Source organism: Cetorhinus maximus, chromosome 3 (assembly GCF_964194155.1).
Source record: "Cetorhinus maximus chromosome 3, sCetMax3.hap1.1, whole genome shotgun sequence".
Classification (NCBI taxonomy): domain Eukaryota; kingdom Metazoa; phylum Chordata; class Chondrichthyes; order Lamniformes; family Cetorhinidae; genus Cetorhinus; species Cetorhinus maximus.
The window spans coordinates 113,233,967-113,256,428 of NC_135881.1; the positions used below are offsets into that span (position 1 = coordinate 113,233,967).

Consider the following 22,462-nt stretch of genomic DNA (forward strand, 5'->3'; position numbering starts at 1 on the left):
CTCTTCCAAGAAATCACCAGGCTGATATGGTACTTGAGAAGGAGTTGTTTGTTTGGGTTGAACTGCAATGCTCTTTAGTTTATGAAAAGCTGGGAGACAAAAGGCAATCACATGGGAGAGGGAAAAAATCTCAAGTTGTGAACCTGCTTGTTTTGAAGGCAGTTTTGTTAGAGACTAAACTGAGGAAGGAAGGCTACCCTGACTGGCTCCGTCTCTCTCTACATTGCCTAAAATTGTGTGTGGCTATTAACTTGTAGCCAGAGAACCCTCATCTGAGTGTAACTAGTCTGCACTTGGGCCGGCAAAGCCAAGACTAGTGGTGAAAACATTCAGGCATCCACCAGGACAAGCGGCCCAACTTCACACGAGAGATCTCCCGGTCGACAGCGTCGAGACTCTCCAGACTTTATCCTTTATTTTATAACGCCCATCCTCTAAAGCTTATTTCTGCAGAGACTCTATCTGTTTGTCTTTTGTTTGTCTGTATGTATGTGTGCGTGTGCTGGGGGAATTCTTTAGGAAGAGACAGATAGTTGTACTTCCTGATTACCATTGTGTGTTAATCAACTTGTTAAATGAAGCTTTGTTTTAGAATTAATTATTCATTCTTAGTTTTTGAAAGAAGCCTGATCAGAGTCTCTTTTCTTCTGGGTACTAGAGGTATAGGTACACAACTGACCATTTTGGTGAGAAAATTAAACATTTTAATTAATGGTATGGCCTGCGGAGTAGTGGGGCTGGATCATACACGCACTCTTCCCATCCCGGTCGTAACACTCCTTTCCTTTCAGCACCTGTCCCTCTGCTCCTTCCCTTCCATCTCTCTCAGATCACCCCATCTTTCTCTTCCCTCCACCAAGTCTTTCTCTGCTCGATCCCATTTCATCTCTCATGGTTTTGTCCTTCTTCTCACTCCTGTTGTATCTCATCAGTTTCTTGTATTTCACTTACTCACTTCCCTTCTGTGTACTCTATTTCCCCTCTTTTGTTTATGTCCTTCTCTTGGGTCACTTCTCACACCCTTATTTTTTTTCCTCCATTTCGTCTCACAGTTCTCTGTCTCACCATCAATAGTTTGCTCATTTTCCTTTCTGGTTCTCTCTTTGTCTGCTTCAAGTCTCAGCACCCTTTTTCTGCTTTGGTCTCTCTCCCCCCTTTTCTTGTTTACTTTCTCTCAAGCCCTTCAAGCTCCTATCATTTTAAAACAACACTAAAATAAGAGCAAATTACTGTGGACGCTGGAGATCCGAAATAAAAACAGAAAGTGCTGGATAAACTCAGCAGGTCTGGCAGCATCTGTGGAGAGAGAAACAGAGTTAATGTTTCGAGTCCGTATGACTCTTCTGCGAAGAAGAATCATATTGGACTCAAAATGTTAACTCTGTTTCTCTCTCCACAGATGCTGCCAGACCTGCTGAGTTTATCCAGCACTTTCTGGTTTTATTTTAAAATAACATGTCTTCCAACTCTGCATTAGCAAGCAAGAGGAGATCTGCTAGTATTTATAAACTTAGAGGAATAGGTAAAATACCTAAGATTGTCCAAGGATGAAAGTTAGCACCAAATGGGGTTTAATAGCAAATTACGACTTATACGGAAATTGAAAACCCAAACGGAAAAGCTTGGAAAGAAAACATCTCCTTTAAATAAGTGAGGATAATTGCCTACTTAAAGTTCATTAACATTTCATAAAGGACGTATGTACTTTGAATTTTTTTGGAGTTTAAAGCGGAAATAGTAACTGCATGAAGCATTTAATTGGAAAAGGCAGCAATAACAGTTGGGGCAGAATTATCCCCCCATCAGGTGGGGGTGGGGGGGGGGGGGGAGTTCAGGAGTGGGCACCTGAAGGCGGACCCCCAATCGGGGGCACGCTGCCATTTTACATGGGCGGGCCAATTAAGGCCTGCCCAGTGTGACGTCCACAAGGAAGTGCTGTGCGCTCCCTGTGCGGGCGAGGGGTGGGGGGGGGGGATTCCCTGAGCCGAGAGTGGGCTCTGTCACGCATGCGTGCAAAGCAGCGCACTCATCTCCCTGAGGCTAAGTGCTGCCTCAGAGAGATCGGCTCCACAATAAAAAATCATAAAACCAGAAAAGAAAAATTCCCTGACACTGTCACATGAGTTGGGACATGTCCATCACTTTTAAATACACATTTATTACATTTTTGTTATTATTAAATTATTAAACCTACATGAAAACTCATCCCGCCCGTGGATGGGGTTTCGTGCTTTTTCCAATGCCCGCCAGGGCTCCTGGCCTGCCCGCCAGGTTGGATGGGCAGGTTCACTAATTACATTAATTACTTTGTCAATGGCCTCAATTGGCAATTGACAGGTCAGCGGGCGCACAGCTGATTCGGTTGAGCCCTTGCCGACCTGAAAATTGAAATGAGGCGCAGTGACGTTGGGAGTTCCGCCCGACGTCATCCCGTATCCCACGTTATTTTACGCTTCTGCGAGCAGGCCCCTCCCCCCCCCCCGCTCGCCGACTGAGAAATCCTGGCCTTGGTTAACACCCACAATCAATGGAAGGATTGATTAATACTTAGGAGCCAGTTTAAAATTAAACGCAACAGTGAAGGGGAAATATTGTGTAGATACTGGCAGAAACTTGCATCATTGCAGCATAATTAATGTGATGAATGAACTACAGCAACTTCTAGAAGAGGTGGAGTAGAGGCTGGGTGTGGAGACAGATGTACAGGAGGCCACCACTGGAAGAAAGGGAGGTAAGCTGGGATGTAGCAACGAAAGTTGGTGTCAAGTTTAGTATAAACAACCTTGTCAATGACCTTGTGGAGCCGGATTTTATAGGGCGCCATGGCACCTGCTGCTCCCATGGCCACCACTACCCCCCGGTCCCCCTGCACTCAGCTAAAAAGTCATTGGGGGTGGAGCCCACCCACAATCATGACGACTACCCCACAGCAATTTAACACTGGAAGCAGTGTTAATTGCTTTAAGGCAAGATTTCTGCCCCTTTCTCGGGAGGAAGTCCCACCTTGGAGAGATGCTAGCTCATTAGATGGCTGGCAACTCTGCTATCCCAGCAGTGACAACAGGAGCCACTGCTGGGATTGCAAGCAGTCCCCAATGTTGAGGAGCATGGGCTGACAGACAAGTCCAGGATTGGGGGTCACGGTGAGGGATTTGAGTGGGGGGCGAGGGGGATGAGTTTGGACCCAGCTTCAAGAGGTCAGGAAGGAGGGCTAAATGGGTGGGGGGGGGTGGTGCAGGGGAGTGCATCTGATGGACCCAGGCAGCCCCCAAAGGAGGTTCCCCCCACCACCTTTGCTCAATACCAGCCTGTGCAGCTAAAGGTACCGGACTTCCCGTATAGCATGGGCCTCCCCGTTACAAGTAAAATACCTGCAGCGATGCCATGCAATGAAGCCCTTAAGTGGCTGTTAGTTGGCCACTTGAGGGCCTCAATAGGCAAAAGGATCAGCGGGCCACCCAATGTCTCCACAGACCCCACTCCATAAAATTTCAGACAGGTCAGAAGTGAGCAGGTAGGTAGCAGGAAGGCCCCTGCAAATCCCCTGTCAGGAGTGTGTAACATCCGCTCCATGATGTCTCAGAGTGGTTCATAGCCAATGGAGCACTTTTGAAGTAAAGTCACTGTAGGAAATGGAGCAAGCAATATGAGCACAATGAGGTCCCACAATAGCAATGCAATAACGACCAGGTTATCTGTCTTTGTGATATTGGTCGAGGGATAAATATTGGCCAGGACACCATGAGAACCCCCCTGTTCTTTTTCAAAATAGTGCCATTGGACCTAGGTGGACCTGAAGTACAAATTGCTTTGGCTCTGGCACTACATTGAATGCGTTACATAAATGCACGTTTCTACTAGCATTGACTCAATATTTTCCCTGAACTGCTGGAGCTTACATATTAATCAATTGCTCCATAGATTGTGGATGTTCATGAGCTGCATTAGGATCTATGAACAAGTACAAATCACTCTGATGGAGTAAAACTACGACTCGCATCTGCTGAACAAAAACCTAGAAGCTGTATTAATAATGTGCTACATTTGATAAATTCATGTCTGAACTCGAACATTAAATGAAAGAAAAAAGACTACATTGTTCTGCACTCAATGTTGGTAGATTTTTAAAGTAAATGTACACATGAAGTGCTGTTTTATATGAGGCCCATTTTTAACTCAGATTAGTGCAATGGTTAAAACAATGTCACCAGGGCGATACATGTGAGTAGTCAACAATTTCTACAGGACAACACTGAACTAGAAGAATAAAAACTGATAATGCAGGTAATACTCAAAGTCTAACAACATTTGTAAAGAGTAAAACAGAGTTAATGTTTCAGGTCTGTAACTTTTCAACGGAACTGAGGAAAGCTAGAAATGCAATAGGTTCTGAGCAAGTGAAAGTGGTGGAGGTGGTGGGGGGTGATGGGGGGAGCAGAACAAAAGGGAAGCTTGGTGATAGGGCAGAGGGCAGGAGAGATTACATGACAGAAGGCTTCATGGTACAAAAGCCAAAGGGAGTGGTAATGGGTAGAGTAACAGGGCAAATGATGTGTCCAAATGAAGCGTAAATGGCTGTATAGCAGCAGTCTGAATGCAAAGTAAAAGAATAAAGAAACAAGAACAAACCAAACCAGCATAAAAAAGCACCACAGACAAGACGGAGGCAGAGGTTATAATCGAAAATTGTTGTACTCATGAGCCCAGAGTTCAAATTTTTCAGACACAACCTCCAGGAACTGTGTGAGATGTCTATAATGATATATTCTCTACCAAAGGTGTCATATAGGGAACTCAGGGCCCCACAGGGGCTCATGAGAAGGTTGAGGGTTCTGCCAAAAATGATTACAGGATTTAGAGCCTCATTTGTATATGAGAAGTCCTATTGGCAAGTCCCAGAATTGATTACACTATGGGAAACATTTTCCCCCCGTCGGGGGGGGAGTGGGGGAGTGGGCACGGGCAGGCGCACCTCCGATCAGTGCCCCCAATTGGGGCGCATCGCCATTTTACGTGGGCGGGCCAATTAAGGCCCGCCCAGCATGATGTCCACTCGGAAGATCCCCTCAACTGGGAATGCGCTCTTTTACGTGAAAGAGTGCACAGATCTCCCTGAGGCTAAGATTGGCTCGGAATTAAAACTTTTAATACAAATGATAAAAAAATTTCCCTGACATGTCCCCTCATGTAACACTGTCACATGAGTTGGGACATGTCCATAACTTTTATTGAAAGATTGGATAAAAATTGAAATACTCTCATGAAATCTCATGGATGAGGTTTCATGCTTTTTCCGAAGCCCGCCAGGGCTCCCGGCCTGCCCGCCAGGCCACCTTAAGGTTGGACGGGCAGGTCCATTAATTACCTTAATTAGTGTCTCAATGGCCTCAATAGGCCGTTGACAGGTTGGTGGGCGAGCAGCTGACTCGGCTGCGCCCCTGCCGACCTGAAAATGGAAATGACGCGGGGTGACGTCGGGAGATCCACCCGATGTCATCCCGTGTCATTTTACGTGTCGGCGAGCGGGCCCCACCCCCGCTCGCCGACCGGAAGATTCTGTCCTATGACTTTGTCTCTCCCCTGGTACAGGGCAGTGATTTTTTTTTAATTACCAAACTACTATATCCCCCTCAGTAATCTTTCTCTAATCACCAAAAATATCCTCAGCAAAGCAATTCAATTTTTTGATAGACAGAAACCTTTCCCTGCTATCTTCACATCACTACACCCCCGCTCTCCACCAACCACGGTACATTTACTCCTTCCTACACAGTTATCAAAACTCATCTAACTCAGCTTTTAAAACAGATAAGGGTTGGATTATTTCTATCCATTCTAAAACTTACTTTTACTATTTGCCTGTTCTTAAATCAAACATTTGCCTTGGAAGAAATATGTACACATTCCTCCCCTTTATTCATTCAACTTGCTGCCACTCATTTTCACACTTCCAATCTCCCTGTTCAACAATCTTTAACCACAGTTTTTATTGTTTTATCATCGCTGTTCAGATTCTTACAATAAAAATGTCATTGTCTCAGGATTTACCGTTGCAAGAAAAAAAATATTCAACACAGGGACCAAGCTGAATAAATGTCCATCTTTTATCTGTCAATCAGTTTTAGTTCTTATTTCCCAAAAGTCTGCATCCTCTTGCATATATTTTTCAATCCAAATATCTGATCTTTGGATACAGGCCCAACCTCCCCTTTCCTCACAGGATAATGCCCTCATTCAAGGAATCAGTTCAGTGAACCTTCTGTGAACTGCTTCTCATGAAATTATGCTCTCTGTTAAATAAGGAGGCCAAGCTGTACATAGCAATGCGGTCTCACCAATACAACTGTAGCAAAACATCCCTACTTATATATTCCATTACCTTGCAATAAACAACAACATTCCATTTGGCTTCCTAATCGCTTTTTTTTATTCATTCGTGGGATGTGGACTTCACTGGCTGAGCTAGCATTTATTGCCCATCCTTAGTTGCCCTTGAGAAGGCGGTGGTGAGCTGCCTTCTTGAACCGCTGCAGTCCATGTGGTGTAGGTACACCCACAGTGCTGTTAGGGAGGGAGTTCGAGGATTTTGACCCAGTGACAGTGAAGGAACGGCGATATATTTCCAAGTCAGTGAGTGACTTGGAGGGGAACTTCCAGGTGGTTGCATTCCCATCTATCTGCAGCCCTTGTCCTGCTAGATGGTAGTGGTTGTGGGTTTGGAAGGTGCTAAGGAGCCTTGGTGAGTTCCTACAGTGCACCTTGTTGATGTTACACACTGCTGCCACTGTGCGTCGGTGGTGGAGGGAGTGAATGTTTGTGGGTGTGGTGCCAATCAAGCCAGCAGATTTGTCCCGGGTGGTGTCGAGCTTCTCAAATGTTGTGGGAGCTGCACTCATCCAGGCAAGTGGGGAGTATTCTATGACACTCCTGACTTGTGCCTTGTGGACATTGGACAGGCTTTGTGGAGTCAGGAAATGAGTTACTCTGCAGGATTCATAGCCTCTGACCTGCTCCTGTAGTCACAGTATTTATATGGCTAGTCCAGTTCAGTTTCTGGTCAATGGTAACCTCCAAGGATGTTGATAGTGGGGGATTCAGTGATGGTAATGTCATTGAACGTCAGAGGACGATGGTTAGATTCACTCTTATTGGAGATGGTCATTGTCTGGGACTTGTGTGACGCGAATGTTACTTGCCACTTGTCAGCCCAAGACTCGATATTGTCCAGATCTTGCTGCATTTGGACAGGGTCTGCTTCAGTATCTAAGGAGTCGCGAATGGCGCTGAACATTGTGCAACCATCAGCGAACATTCTCACTTCTGACCTTATGATGGAAGGAAGGTCACTGATGAAGCAGCTGAAGATAGTTAGGCCTAGCATACTACTACTGAGGAACTCCTGCAGTGATGTCCTGGAGCTGAGATGATTGACCTCCAATAATCAAACCATCTTCCTTTGTGCTACATATGACACCAACCAGTGGAGAGTTTTCCCCCTGATTCACACTGACATCAGTTTTGCTAAGGCTCCTTGATGCCACACTTTGTAAATGCAGCCTTGATGTCAAGAGCAGTCACTCTCACCTCGCCTCAGGAGTTCTGGTCTTTTGCCCATGTTTGAACCAAGGCTGTAATGAGGTCAGGAGCTGAGTGACCATGGCGGAACCCAAACTGGGTGTCAGTGAGCAGGTTATTGCTAAGCAAGTGCCACTTGATAGCACTGTTGATGACTCCTTCCATTACTTTACTGATGATGGAGAGTAGACTGATGGGGCAGTAATTGGCCAGGTTGGATTTGTCTTGCTTTTTCTGTTCAGAACATATTTGGGCAATTTTCTGCATAGCTAGGTAGATGCCAGTGTTGAAACCCTACTGGAACAGCTTGGTTAGGGGTGTGCCAAGTTCTGGAGCAAACATCTTCAGTACTAATGCCAGAATATTGTCAGGGCCCATAGCATTTGCAGTATCCAGTGCCTTCAGCCATTTCTTGATATCACATGGATTGAATCGAATTGGCTGAAGACTGGCATCTGTGATGCTGGGGGCCTCACAGATGAGGGATGGATCATCCACTCGGCACTTCTGGCTGAACATTGTAGCAAATGCTTCAGGCTTATCTTATGCACAGATGTGCTGGGCTGCTCCATTATTGAGGATAGGGATATTTGTAACAGCCTCCTCCTTCAGTGAGCTGTTTAATTGTCCATCACCATTCACATCTGGATGTGGCAGGACTGCAGAGCTTAGGTCTGATCCATTGGTCTGTCCATCACTTGCTGCTTATGCTGTTTGGCGTGCAAGTAGTCCTGTGTTATAGCTTCACCGGGTTGACACCTCATTTTTAGGTATGCCTGGTGCTGTTCCTGGCATGCCCTCCTGCACTCTTCATTGAACCATGGTCAATCCCCCGACTTGGTGGTAATGGTAGAGTGGGGGATATACCGGGCCATGAGGTTACAGTTTGTGGTTGAGTGCAATTATGCTGCTGCTGATGGCACACAGCGCCTCAGATGCCCAGTCTTGAGTTGCTAAATCTGTTCAAAATCTATCCCATTTAGCACGGTGGTTGTGCCACACAACATGATGGAGGGTATCCTCCATGTGAAGGCAGGACTTTGTCTCCACGAGGACTGTGCAGTGGTCACTCTTGCCGACACTGTCATGGACAGATGTTTCTGCGGCAGGCAGGTTGGTGAGGATGAGGTCAAGAATGTTTTTTCCTCTTGTTGGTTCCCTCACCACCTGCCGCTACCCAGATTTACTCTACCACATATTAACTTTTTGTGATTCATGTACTAGATCCCGCTGAACTACTGAGTTCTGCAAATTCTCCCCATTTAAATAATATGCAGCTTTTTCATTCTTCCTGCCAAAGTGGGCAACTTCGCATTTTCCTACGTTACAACCCTAACTGCCAAATCTTTGCCCACTCAATTAATCTACCTATATCACTTTGCAGATTCCTTATGTCCTCTTCACAACATACTTTCCTATCTATCTTTGTGTCATCAGCAAATTAGCAACCATACATTCTATCCCATCATCCAAGTCATAGTTGAGGCCCCACTCATTACATCTTGCCAACCTGTTTCCTGTTAGTTAACCAGTCCTCTAACCATACTAATATGTTACCTGCTACACCATGTGCTCTTTTGTGTAGTAACCTTTGATGTGGCACAATGTCAAATGTCGTCTGAAAATCTAAGTACACCACATCTGCGGGTTCATCTTGATCCAGGTTGCTTGTAACTTCCTCAAAGCACTCTAATAAATTAGTCAAAGGTCCCTTGCACAAAACCATGTTGACTCTGCCTGATTTCATTGAGATTTTCTAAGTGCCTGACTTAACCTCTTCAATAATAGATTCCAATATTTTCTCCATGCTGGATGTTAAGCTAAGTGGCCTGTTGTTTCCTGCTTTCCATCTCCCTCCTATCTTGATTAAAGAAGTTAGGTTTACTATTTTCAAATTTAATGAGACCTTTCCAGAATCTAGGCAATTTTGGTCTTTTAAGACCCTAGGTTGAAGTTCATCAGCAGCCAAGGACTTGTCGGCTTTTCATTCCAATAATTTTTTCAGTACTCTTTCTCCGGTGATTGTAATTGTTTTAAGTTCCTCCTCCCTTTTACCTCTTGATGCACACTTACTTCTGGGATGTTATTTGTATCCTCTACACTGAAGACATACTAAATATCTGTTTAATTCATCTGCCATTTCCTTGTTTTCCATTATTAATTACGCAGGCTCTCTCTCTCTGTGTAGAGGATCAATGTTCACTTTACTTACTCTTTTCCTTTCTAAATTTCTGCAGAAACTCTTACTGTCCATTTTTATATTCCTAGCTAGCTTTTTCTCATATTCTAATTCCTCCCTCCTCATTTTTTAAGCCATTCTTTGTACAGAATATAAAAAAAAAACAATCTTCTAATCTGCCACTAATCTTTATGGAATTGTGTGTTTTTTCTTTCAATTTGATACTGTCTTAGTTAGCCACAGATGGTACATCCTTCCTCTAAAGTCTTTCTTTCTCACTGGCTGAGTGTGATGAAATATCTCCTTAAAATGTCTGACACATCATCTCTACTATCCGTTAACCTAATTTTCCAATTTGCTTTAGCCAGCTCTCTCTTCGCACCCTCATAATTGCCCTTATTTAAGTTCAAAACACTAGTCTTAGACCCACCCTTCTCTCCCTTAAACTGAATGAGAAATTCAATCATGTTATGATCACTGCCACCTAGGGGAACCTTTATTATGAGGCTACTGTTACTTAGAGGTGCTTTTACTATAAGTCCACATGCATGACAACTTTCATGCTTGGGCTAATTAGTGGCAAGTAACATTTGCATCATACGAGTGCCAGGGAGTGACCGTCTCAAACAAGAGAAAGTCTAACAATCTCTCCTTGACATTTAATAGCATTACATTCACTGAATCCCTCGCCATCAATATCCTGGGAGTCATCATTGACCAGGAACATATATAGACCAGTCACATTAATACCATGGCTACAGGATCAGGTCAGAAACTAGAAATCCTGCAACAAATCCTGCCTTCCCAAAACTTCTTCGCCATCTGTAATGCAGAAGTTAGTTGTATGATGGAATATTTCCCACTTGCTTGGATGAGCTCAGCTCCAACACCACTCAAAAATGTCATCTAGGAAAAGCAGCCAGCTTGATTGACACCTTTTCCACCACCTTAAGCACTGGCCTGGATTTTCACAACAATGGAGAGCTTCTTCATTGTTGTGAAAAATGTGGAAGAGACTGAAATCCAGAAGTTCCACCGCCGAACATGGCACCTACCATTTTAATGGGGGTGGAATGGGCCTAGATCAGGATTTGCAAATGCACATTCCGTGCAGGTAGCTGTCCATATAAATCAGCAGCTGCTCAATTCATGTCTAATTTTGGTGACCCAGACGTGTGAAACATGACATGCACAAATTAGACCTGGTATGAGCAGGTCTAAACTTTTTGGGCTCCATTGGAGAGGTGAGATACCTTTTGGATATGGTCCTGGGGCACCTTTCAGAGGTCAGGTGTCCCTTGGGATTGTTAAAATTAGGCATCAGTGTGCGGAAAAAGTGCATAAACTCATTAACTGTCAAGTTCATTGGAACTGTCAAAAGTGTCAACATGAACTGTCAGCCTGTCAAGGCTTTTACAACTCCTGCCATTTAAATTTTTCAAAAATAAATTTGGAGTATTTTGAAAAATAAATCATTGTTTGCTATTTCACTCTGTCTGTTGGCATACACCTGAGGGTCACCATTACTGAATTAGTGCTGCATGACTGATTTCATAACCTTCCATTATCACAGTAGGGTGCCTCCCATTTCCTAGTTTGATTGACAGCTCAAATGGTTATAGACTCTTTGAAGTGGGACAATGAATTCCAATGCTTGTTTAGTTGAACAAATGTAAATGTAGTGAATGAGTTTTTTTGAATGAGTGCTTTTAAAAAAAATGGTAAATCTACATTAGACACTTAGAACCTTATTTGATTTCATCTCAGCACGGCTCCAGACGTCTGCCCTCGGCGGATACTGGGTGAGTTGGCATGGTAGGTACAGGGGCAAAGAGTAGTGATTTGGGGGCATGGGCTTGCATGAGTTGGCACTAAGTTGACATTGGGTCAATAAAAGGCTATGGGGTAGGCACAAGGGCATATGTTGGCATAGAAGGTCTGGGGACCATGGGGTTGGATGGCAGGCATGAGTTGGCATGGATGGGGATTGGGAACTGCGTGTGTGGAGTGGGGGGTGGAGGGTGGGTGAGGACTGTTTTATGTTTTACTACTTAAAAAAAACTTCAATGCGTGCCAGAGAACAGCCTTCTGCCCAGCCTGCCTCTGCACCCAGCAGTGTCCATGCTCATTCCAGGGCCTCCCTGCCCATCTCTCAGAGAACCCTACCACCCTGGAATGAAAATTCCAACTTCTGGAGCATTTTCTTCCAAATCAAGTTTGCGGAACCAGGAAACATCCCAATTCTGCGATCCCAACCCAGAAGCGTAAATCCAGGCCATTCACTCCCTGCACCATCAGCAAACCATGGCCGCAGTGAATACTGTCTATAGAAGGCACTGCAACAACTCACCAAGGCTTCTTCAACAGTGCTTTCAAAACTCACTCCCTCTACCACCTAGGAGGATGATGGCAGCAGATGTATGGGAACACCATCATCTGCTAGTTCCCCTCTAAGCCACACACAATCCTGACTTGGAACTATACCACCATCCCTTCACTGACACTGAGTCAAAATCCTGGAACTCCCTTCCTAACAGCCAACACCAGATGAACTGCAGCTATTCAAGTCAGTGGCTCACCACTATCTTCTCAAGAGCAATTAGGGATGGGCACCAAATGCTGAGAAGTCAGGTGACTTTTTCTTTCCTGTCAATACACATGGAGCTGCACAAGACCCCTTAACTATCCTTCATGTCTAGACAAGTCATTAAATTGCAAATTAACTTGCAGGATATACCTTTGAAGAGTCACTAAAATGCAACAGACCTTTCCTATGGTTAATGCTTGCCCTTCTCCAAGTAACTGTTTTCACTGTACTGCTTGGAGGCTTTTCAGCTTCGGAGTTGAAATCCAGAGAACAGCTGTGGAAAAAACCCTATTCTGTCACAACGGTATGTAAGTGGGTGAAATTCAGACCCCATTATTTGACAATGGCTTACCTGTCAGAAACCATTTGTGGGGACAATGGACAGAAATACCCTGGTCACGTGACAGAAACCAGCTTTTGGATAAGCAGCAGCAAGAGGAGAAAGATCCAGACCAGCAAAGGAACAACACGGTGCTTAAGAACCATCAGTGGGCAGAGAAATCGGATCAACCTTTATCTCTCTATTTGAGAGGCCAAACCAGGGCTCTGTTACAAGGCTTCAATTGCACTTTGACTGGGGTGGAACAACAGAAAGCTTCTACTGCAAGCAATAAACCACGACAAATTCATCTTCCCAAATCGCCAGTGGACCAGAAAGGAATTACAAGCATGTAACATTTCAAGACTTAATCTCAGGAAAAGCAAGTGTGAAAGAGAACTCTTGAACTTAAGACCTAAGTGCATGGTGCCTCTTGTAATCACAGTCTTTTCTCGAGTGTATATTAATCTGTGTGAGCTGTAAATGGGTATGATAGCATATCCCATCAGGTGTTGAATAATAAAGATTTATCTTTCTTCTAAAACTTACAAGAAAACCTATCTTTTGTCTGTTCTTGAGAGCACTCGGAGTTAAAACAATTTTTATTTTAAAACACATCATGAAGGGTGGGAAAAGGGGGAACCATATTATCATCTCTCCCCTGTCCGTAACAATTTTGCTGTGGACAAAAGAGCAAGTCAGAGGTTGGGAATACTGAGGTGAGTAACTCACCTCCCAACTGCCCAAAGCCTATCCACCATCTACTAGGCAGAAGTCAGGAGTGTGATGGAATACTCTCCACTTGCCTGGATGAGTGCAGCTCCAACAACATTCAGAAACACCATGCAGGACAGAGCAACCCGCTTGATCGACACCCCATTCACCAACTTAATTATTCATTCCCTCCATCACTGTAGCAGCAGTGTGTATCATATACAGCCACTCACCAAGGTTCCTTCAAAAGCATCTTCCAAACCTACGATCTCTACCACCTAGAAGCACAAAGGAGCAGACACATGGGAACACCATCACCTGCAAGATCACCCCCACAAACCACACACCATCCTGACTTGGAAATATATAGCCATCCCTTCATTGATGCAGGATCAAAATCCTGGAATTCCCTTCCTAGCATCAGTGTGGGTGCATCTGCAACAGATGGGCTACAGTGGCTCAAAGTGGTGCTCAAGGACAATTAGGGATGGCAACAAATGCTGGCCTTGCTGTTGACATCCACATTCCATGATAGAAAAAAGCATCTTCTTCCCAGCAATATCAATTTTTCTGCAGCAACAGCAGATATGATTTTTGCGTTTGTAAAACAGCACAGTTTATGCTTTATTATCCACATTTACATACATGTTAATCTTATCTAAATTTAGAGTTCTCATTCTGTCATTTACATTCTTATCCACTGGTTCAGTTACATCTTTCTCCACAGGAGACGGTTCTTGTGTAGTTATTTGACTTGTGATAACATAGTGCTGGCATCAGTTTCTGATAGGCAATCCCTATTCTGAAAGCTAGTAATCACCCCTCTTAGAATGCCTGATATTGCACTGATCAGTAGACGGCCCAAATAGACATCTTTCAAACCTCTCAGTACGCCCAATCTCGCGATCCAAAGACAGGGTGCAGCTCATTATTTTAGGGGACAAGTAAGCTATCTTTGTTGCCCAAGGGTTGCTGTGTTTGAATCAGGTTTGCTAAGTTAATCTTTCTCTTGTCTTGACATGCACTTGTTGCATTCCTGACACGTAACACTTATATTCATGGATCAACAGTGTGGAAAAATTCTGATGTCTCCAAAGCTGTTACTGTTGGCATGCCACACATACATTTGTGAAATGCCTAGTTTTCCCAGATTTGCCAATATTCATTAGAGAACTATACTATCGTTCATACAGGAATGGAGATGCTCCTAGCTATTTTTATTGGTTAAGTATTCCTTCTCTTTAAAGCCACATACTTGGTTAAGAGTTAGGGAAATAGGCTAAAAAAATCACTATTTTGATCAAACAAAAATGCTTCATATAACACAGAAAGCTTAAAATGGCAAATCATTTCCATAAGTGATGCTATTGATTCTACTATTGATCACCTGAAACACAGTAATATGCTGCTTCATGAAATTGTGCAGCCAGACAAATATTTCTGAACAAGAATCAAGAAAATCCATGTTGTGAAGCAAACGGTCTTGCTTTTCTGATGGAAATCATCCTACTGGCAGTGTTGTTCTTTGTTTCATCGGATTATGGCTGCTCTGTATTCTGTTCCCTGTGATTTTCCTTTAAACTTTTATTGGAAAGGTTACGATAGATGTTCCTAATCTTTCCTTCTTTGCTTAGCATCCATTTTTCTTTGCATATCCCAAATGTTCTTCTACATTAAAAGGTGCTACACAAATGCACAATGCTGTTCTTACCTGAAAGCATTAAACTTCTGTAATGTCACGGCTTGAAGCTGAAATTCTCCTTTAGTTATTTGAAGGAGCTGAACAGCTTAGCATTATGAAGTTGACCAAGGCCAGAGGAACAGGAAGCACTGCTTTGGTCACTGAAACATGCAGAATCAATTAATTATGTGCCAGCAACACTGAAATTTCAAGAATAACAGATGCCCTCTGCCAACACCAACTGAAGCCTGCAAATGTGATGAATAAATTGCTAAAAAGTCACCCCTGCTCCTGATCTTGGTCAGCCATCAGGAGCGCTCCAGTGGAGACAATCTATCTGATATTCTCCTTCCTGCCTCTCGCCATCTCATGATGCAGCATTGAGACTGGAAATTCAGCAAAGTGGAGGGAAAATCAGCTTCTATTCCACCATGCCCTGACTCTGCGAGTTTGGGCTCCAAAAACAACATTGTGAAGGACCTTTTAAAGGAGTATAGCGTATCCTAATCCCCTCATGGAAACCTTTTTCTAGAATGTTCTTTTTAAAAAAAACAAGGTGTCTGCTGCACTATGTCAGCTGGTTCCATATAACTCCAAGCCAGATGACATGACAGGTTACAGCAAGTTTCATTCCAACAACCCTGCTACACAATGACCTTGCACTGTAGATAGGCAGCAAAACTCGAGAACATAACTAAATGTGGATTAATTTACCTTATCATATCTGTTCTCCCTGAAGAGCATGTAAAAATTGCTCTATTACTAACAAGACAGAAGGAACTCTTAGTGCAGTGCATAGCCTCTCTGCCTCTGAGCCAGAAGCTCTGGATTCAAGTCCCACTCCAGGACTTTATGGTCAAGGAAGGTGCATTCACAATGTGGCCAGAGTATCAACCCGTAAATCCTTCCAATATGTACCAATGGCAGGTGGTGAGAGCGGAAGAGTTTCCTGATCAACCGTGTGATGTAAAAAAAATTGGAGCTTCTATCATCACTATCCATAGCTCCAGAATACAACATATAAAGGTGGATGTTGCCACAGCACCTCAGACTCCTCAGTGGCCAGTTGGCTCAGTTAGCTGGATGGCCAGTGTGGATCAGTTTGGTGCCAACAGCAAGTGCTTTGATCCCCGCACCGGCTGGAGTAGATTCAGGACCTGCCTCCTTGTTGTACCCATGGTGGAGCTTGCGGTGTTATGGGTTGATCCTGCCTTTGGGCAGAGAACTGAAGATGATGACTGACATGGTTCAAGCACATTTAATCTCCTAAGGTTAATTAGTCACTGGCAAAACCAAGTAGTAAAATTTCTCTTCAAATGTAATCATGGATTTCCAAGGTATAAATTCAACACCCCAGCCAATAGTTTATCATAAAAATATAGCCTGAAGTGGGCTCCCTGGAGCATTTGATTATCAATATTATTGACTTATCCCGATAACCTTTTCAATATATTAACATATCATGAAAATGTAGATTCTTTCTCTAATCTCATCTGAACCTCATTAATGTTGTACTGTTGTCCTCCAGTTTTGCAAACACAACCCACATTAATGATATACTTATATATGTGTTATTCATGCCTCAAAATTTTAAGGGCCTAGATCATATCTCCTTTCAATTTTCTTTTCTTCTTTGAAAATCAGTTCTGATTTGCTGGTTTTTGCAACTTAAAGCCTCATGTGTCAGAATCATCACTATTGTCCTTCTCTGACATCTCTACAATGCATCAGTGTTCCTCTGGAGGCAGAATCCCAACAATTCAGACAATGTTAATCTTGATTCGAAGTCAAAATAGATTGCATATCCATGTGTAATTTAAATGTCTTTGAGAAAAAATCTAGTGCTTGATAAGTTCTATTGATAAAAATATCACAATGCCTTGACCCTTTCAGTAAATGGTGTATAATCAGCACAACAAAATCACTAAGGCATCCTTTCATTGTGTACATTTTAAGATTTCTGCTCTGACATGCATTACCTTACAGAGATCTGCATTTAATGCTGCATTTGTAAAACAGAAACCGATTCCATTCTGCAAATGTTATTAGCAACTACAGTTATATAGTCCATACACTCCATTTCAGGGGAGCAGGTGGTCACTCTCAAACTCCCAAATTGTTGTACTTTTGCACTTGAATATATTTATGATGCAAAATGCTCAACGGTTGTTAACTGATGCTGCACTAGCTACAGGGATTTAAGAGTAGGAATATCGGGTATGCACTTGAATTGGAAGGATGTGATTAGTAGTGTTGCACAAGGATGTGGGCTGGAGCCTTAACTATTCACTATATTCATTAATGGCTAACTTAATACAACAGACAACCATATACACATGTTCGCCAATGGCAATGATAGGCAGCAGAGAAGGTAGTGTAGATGGGAGCATAAAATACAAAGGAGCAGTGAGTGAACAAAACTGTGGCAGATGGATTTCAAAGCAGGTAAGCGTGAGGCTATCCAGTTTGGTCCAAAAAATATAGATCCTGACATCTAAAAAAAGAACATGGTGAAAAGCTGAGGACAGTGGAGATTAAAACATTTTAGTGATTCATGTACACAGATCTCTACACATAATTTGTAGTGAAACCGTAAAGACATTCTCTGTACCTCTGCTAATTGTAGCAAATTAGCAAATGCAAGTACCTTTATGACTTCACTACAAATAGCAAATAGAGATACGTTTCCTCCATTGTACTTTCACTTCACACTTACGTCCTCCCTGACACAGCAACTTATTTCAGGGAACTGTACTGTTTATCCTGCTCAGGTGAAAACCAGTTTCCATGTCATAATAGTGACAGGAGAGTTGCGCAAATTCACCTTTTTCTCCACACGTGGAGAAATATTGGACCAATTCTTCTGATCAGGATCGGAACCCCTATTTCCCAACCCAGATCAGAAAAAAAATACCTACTTACCTTCCTCTGATTTTTCTAAGCAATCTTCAGTTGAAGGATAGCTCCAAACTGACTCAGCATAGGAAACCTCAGAGACATCAGCGGAGAGAATCCGTGCCTTTTTACAGCACTAGCTGTCGTATTCTTCTAAGAGTTTAAATATACCAAAGCTTCTTTGGAAAGGAGAGAATGTAAGTGTGTATGGGGGTAGGGTGGGTAAGGTTAGTGGATAAGGGGGTAGGGTGGCAGCTGAGTAGGGTGGTGAGGTTGGATCGGGGGGAATTGGGGAATCATGATGTGGGGGGGGTGGAAGTCAGGTGGTGGAGTTGGGTCATGGGGTGGCGGGGGGGGGGGGGGGAGCTAGTCGGAGGGTGAGGTCAAGTCAGGTTGGAGGGGATTTGGGTGGTCCGGGGGTGGCACTTGGGTGGTGGGGTCAGGTCAGGCTGAGGAGGCCGGGGGTGGGGAATCAGTTGTATAGTTACACAAGTGTTAGACTAGGGTTTTTCTGTCTAACATTTCCTGGGCAACTATCCAGGTAAGTAAGTCGGAACAATCCAAAATCTCCAACTCTAACTCAGGGTTGGAGGCTTTTCTGGAGGGTCCTGAGGAACAGGGGAGTTGCCCATGAGGGATCCCTTAGTGCATCTTAGTTGGAGACTGGGCAAGTCACCCATCTGAAGACCAGAAGATTTGGGCCAATAACATTTTCTTCAATGGTGTGAGACCACCTAAAGGCGGTGGTCACTTGCTGTTACTTATGTGCATTAAAGGACCTCCTCCCATTCCTGTGTTTCCAGGTTTTTCTCTGCTATTTCTGGCAAAATGGTCAATGTGGGCACGGAGGATGTGTATATGACTTCACTACAAATAACAAGTGATGATTTGTGTACATGGACCCCTAAATCTTTTTAACCTCCATTGTTCCCAGCTTTTCACCATTAAAAAAACACGTCAGGATCTATCTTTTTTGTTCGAAATGAATGGCTCTCACACTTACCCACATTGAAATCCATCTGCCACAGTTTTCCCCGCTCACTCTATCAATGTCTCTGTGCTCCCATCTGCACTACTTACTATGTTACCAATCCTTGTTATCAGCGGTAAAAGTACATTTTTGGTTCTCCATTACGTTAACTAAATTGTTAATATAGTGAATAGTTGAGACCCCACAGCACAGATCTTTGTGCGGCACCACTAATTACTTCCTTCCAATTCAAGTTCATACTCTTAACCTCACACTACTAGTTTCGCTGCCACTGACAATTAAAACATGAGTTTCTTCAAAGCAATCTTACAAGAAGTAGGAGCTGTTGGAGTTTGAGTCACTGTTTTCAGTAACAATCAAAATTGTTTGTTGTAGTTTCACTACTAAAATTTCAGCAAGATTTTTTCTGACAGGACCAATTTGGTTTGAACCTGGTGTGAATTGATATTTTTTGATTGATTAATGCATTCACAAAATTGTTGAGCTGGATAGCAACAACTGGTAACTTATTCTATTACATTCATAATTCTGTTTGGCTAGTCACACAGACTATAAAGAGGGATATACTTTGAACTCATTTGAAGAAACAGTTCACAAGCCACGAATTCTGGTATATATACCATGGGAATGTCAAAGGTCCCCCAATACATCAACTGCTGGGGCAAAGAATAGAAATAACTGAGGCTTTTCCAAAGCTACACACTGATTTAAAGAGATAAAAATAGGGATTGAGGTTTTTTTCATGCACATGGACAGCATGTGGACACTGAGGAAATATACTACCCTATTAAAATGAATAATTCAGTGTTTTTTTCCAAAACTGAAGTATAAGAAAAGTAGGTACAAATAAGTCAAATTTGAAAAACCGTTTAAATCCAATGCAGCTGGTTTCCTCTTCCTGGTTCTCTCATGAAATAATTGGCGGCTGCACTTCACGCACAGGCAATTGCGCTTTATATAATTGTAATCCTTAACATTGCAGCACAACATTACATAACATGTACCAAAATCTATGAAGCTGTTGATGCTGAAGCGAGTTAGGGTTCACAGGTACGCTACTGTTTCTGCTCTAGGTCGACGGGGGAATATGAGCAATGCTCTTGTTTTATGGGCAAAAATTCAAAAATGTGAATTTTAACAGTGCTCCTTCACTTAACAGCTTGGGAATGTGCTCTTAGCGCAAACGCACATGACGCAAAGTGGAAGGATGGGAGTAATGAGCAACATTCACCAAGAGCAGGCAGGTGCTCAGGGGCTGCGAAATAAGATTCATATAAGGCTCTGTTTGAAATTCAACCCCGAGTGAAAGTAATTTAATTTGCAATGCAAAAATAAACAGTTCATTCACTATGTTAATAAAGGAAAGGGCGCTGCATAATTTATAAACACTAATATACAACACTCTCAGTTGTTATATCTCAATAATGCAACGGTTAGCAATGTCAAGTGTAGACATTAAGTAGCACTTGGGTTTGTATTACATATCACCATTCCCCTCCTGTCACACCGCGATTTGTTGTACGCTGTTATCCCTCAATGTGATTCCAATCTATTTTAAATCAAATCTATTACTGTACAATCAGCCGGCGAAACGTGGGCTTCCGAAGCAGCAGCCTTACCAGATCAACTGAGTGTCTTGACGGATTCTTTAATACTTACACTGGGCGTACTTCTGTAGCTGCGAGAATTCTGCAGGGCTGAGGGTGATCCACTTTTCCTGGTTAGTCATGGTGGTCCTCACACATTTCCGTGACATCCCAGATCCGCGTCTCAACCAACTAATCGCTCCGCGTTGGGATTCCTCCTCTCCAACACCCACCTTGGGCTTCCGAAGATTTCATTTGTCGAGTGGAACAGGGACTGTGACTGCACAGAGTGGTGGCGTGAACCGGTCTGCAGGAAGAAGCGCCTCCAGATTGAGCTGCTGCAAAGATCTGGGAATAAACAAGAAGCGAGGGGCAGTGATGCATTTGTTCATTAGACTAGAACTTGTTTCAGCAGTGAGCACAAACCCACGGTAAACATGTAGCCGTGGTGACTCCAAGCCTCAGTCTTAACGCAACATTTACTACAGCTTTAATTTATAAGCAATAATTCCGGGCCATTTTTGCTCTTGCTTTTGCGCTTCAACATAAACATATCTGCTACTTTTTGCCAGTTCCAAAAGTCGGTATAAACTGAGAACTTGTAGGAAATCACATCAAACGGTACAGTACTTTCTGCCTTTACCACCTTGGGGTGCCCACCCCTGGCAGTAATAAGCCCACCCCTGGCAGTAATAAGCCACATTTCTTTGAAGGCACTCTGTTCCTTCATCGCTTAAGACATTAAAACAAAGTATGTAATTGATGGAGAATGATTTGCTGTGATTAGTCAACAATCCTATTTTATCATTCATCCTGTGACCACCAGAAAGACCCTGGCCCCTTTCATTTAACAGTTTCTATTCCCCTTTCTCTAACATTCCCTTTGTAGAAATCAGTCCAGACAAACATATACTGCATTGACAATTTGCAACAAAGTATGTAAGCCCCTTTCATTTAACAGTTTCTATTCCCCTTTCTCTAACATTCTCTTTGTAGAAATCAATCCATACAAACATATGCTGCATTAACAATTTGCAACAAAGTATGTAAGTTGTATATTGTGGTTGCTGTGCTAATGGCAGTTTATTTTAACAGTGCTAATCACCCTCTAAAAGTGTGAATAACTTACAGTTTTCTAATTAGAGAGAGTGGACGCGAAAAGGTAACAAAATGATAACTATTGTGGGTTGCCTACTCTTTATAGCTTTGAAAACATATTCATTTTGCCCTGATATAACCACAAAAAGTTTTGACAGACTGGAATTCTAAGTTGTATTGTCTATTCATGGCAATATTTTCACTATATGCATGAGTTGCATTCATCCTCCATAATTCTAAACAGTAGATGCATAATAACTGGTAAGAATTATTTTAAAATGATGCTTGGAAATGATGTATTGTATCTCCAACAAGCGATAATCTAAACATCTCCCCTTGACATTCAATAGCATTACCATCACTGAATCCCCCACTATCAACATCCGGGGGGGTTACCATTGACTAGAAATTTAATTGGACCAGCCATATAAATATTGTGGCCACAAGAGCAGGTCAGAGGCTGGGAAATCTGTGGCAATAACTCACCTCCAGACTCCCCAAAACCTGTCCACCATCTACAAGGCACACAAGTCAGGGCTGTGATGGAATACTCCCCACTTGCCTGTATGAGTGCAGTTCCAACACTCAAGAAGCTCAACACCATCCAAGACAAAGCAGCCCAATGAGATTAGCACCCCATCCACCACTTTCAACATTCACTCCCTCCACCACAGATGCACAGTGGCAGCAGTGAGCACCATCTACAAGATGCACTGCAGCAACTCACCAAGGCTCCTTCGACAGCACCTTCCAAACCAGTGACTTCTACCACCAAGAAGGACAAGGGCAGCAGATGCATGGGAACACCACCACTTGCAATTTCCCCTCCAAGCCACA

The 22,462-nt window shown here is 43.2% G+C and overlaps 1 protein-coding gene across 6 annotated transcripts in view; it reads right to left on the reverse strand.

The window, feature by feature from the left end:
* Nucleotides 1-20,780, reverse strand: part of dgkb (diacylglycerol kinase, beta) — a 959,831-nt gene extending 939,051 nt beyond the window's left edge. For all 6 annotated transcript variants that reach the window (XM_078535051.1, XM_078535068.1, XM_078535062.1 and 3 more), the window contains exon 1: nt 20,601-20,780. In XM_078535051.1, coding sequence (XP_078391177.1) covers nt 20,601-20,697 — 97 coding nt within the window. In that variant the 5' untranslated portion in view covers nt 20,698-20,780. The remainder of the gene's footprint in view (nt 1-20,600) is intronic.
* Nucleotides 20,781-22,462: the final 1,682 nt, after the last annotated feature.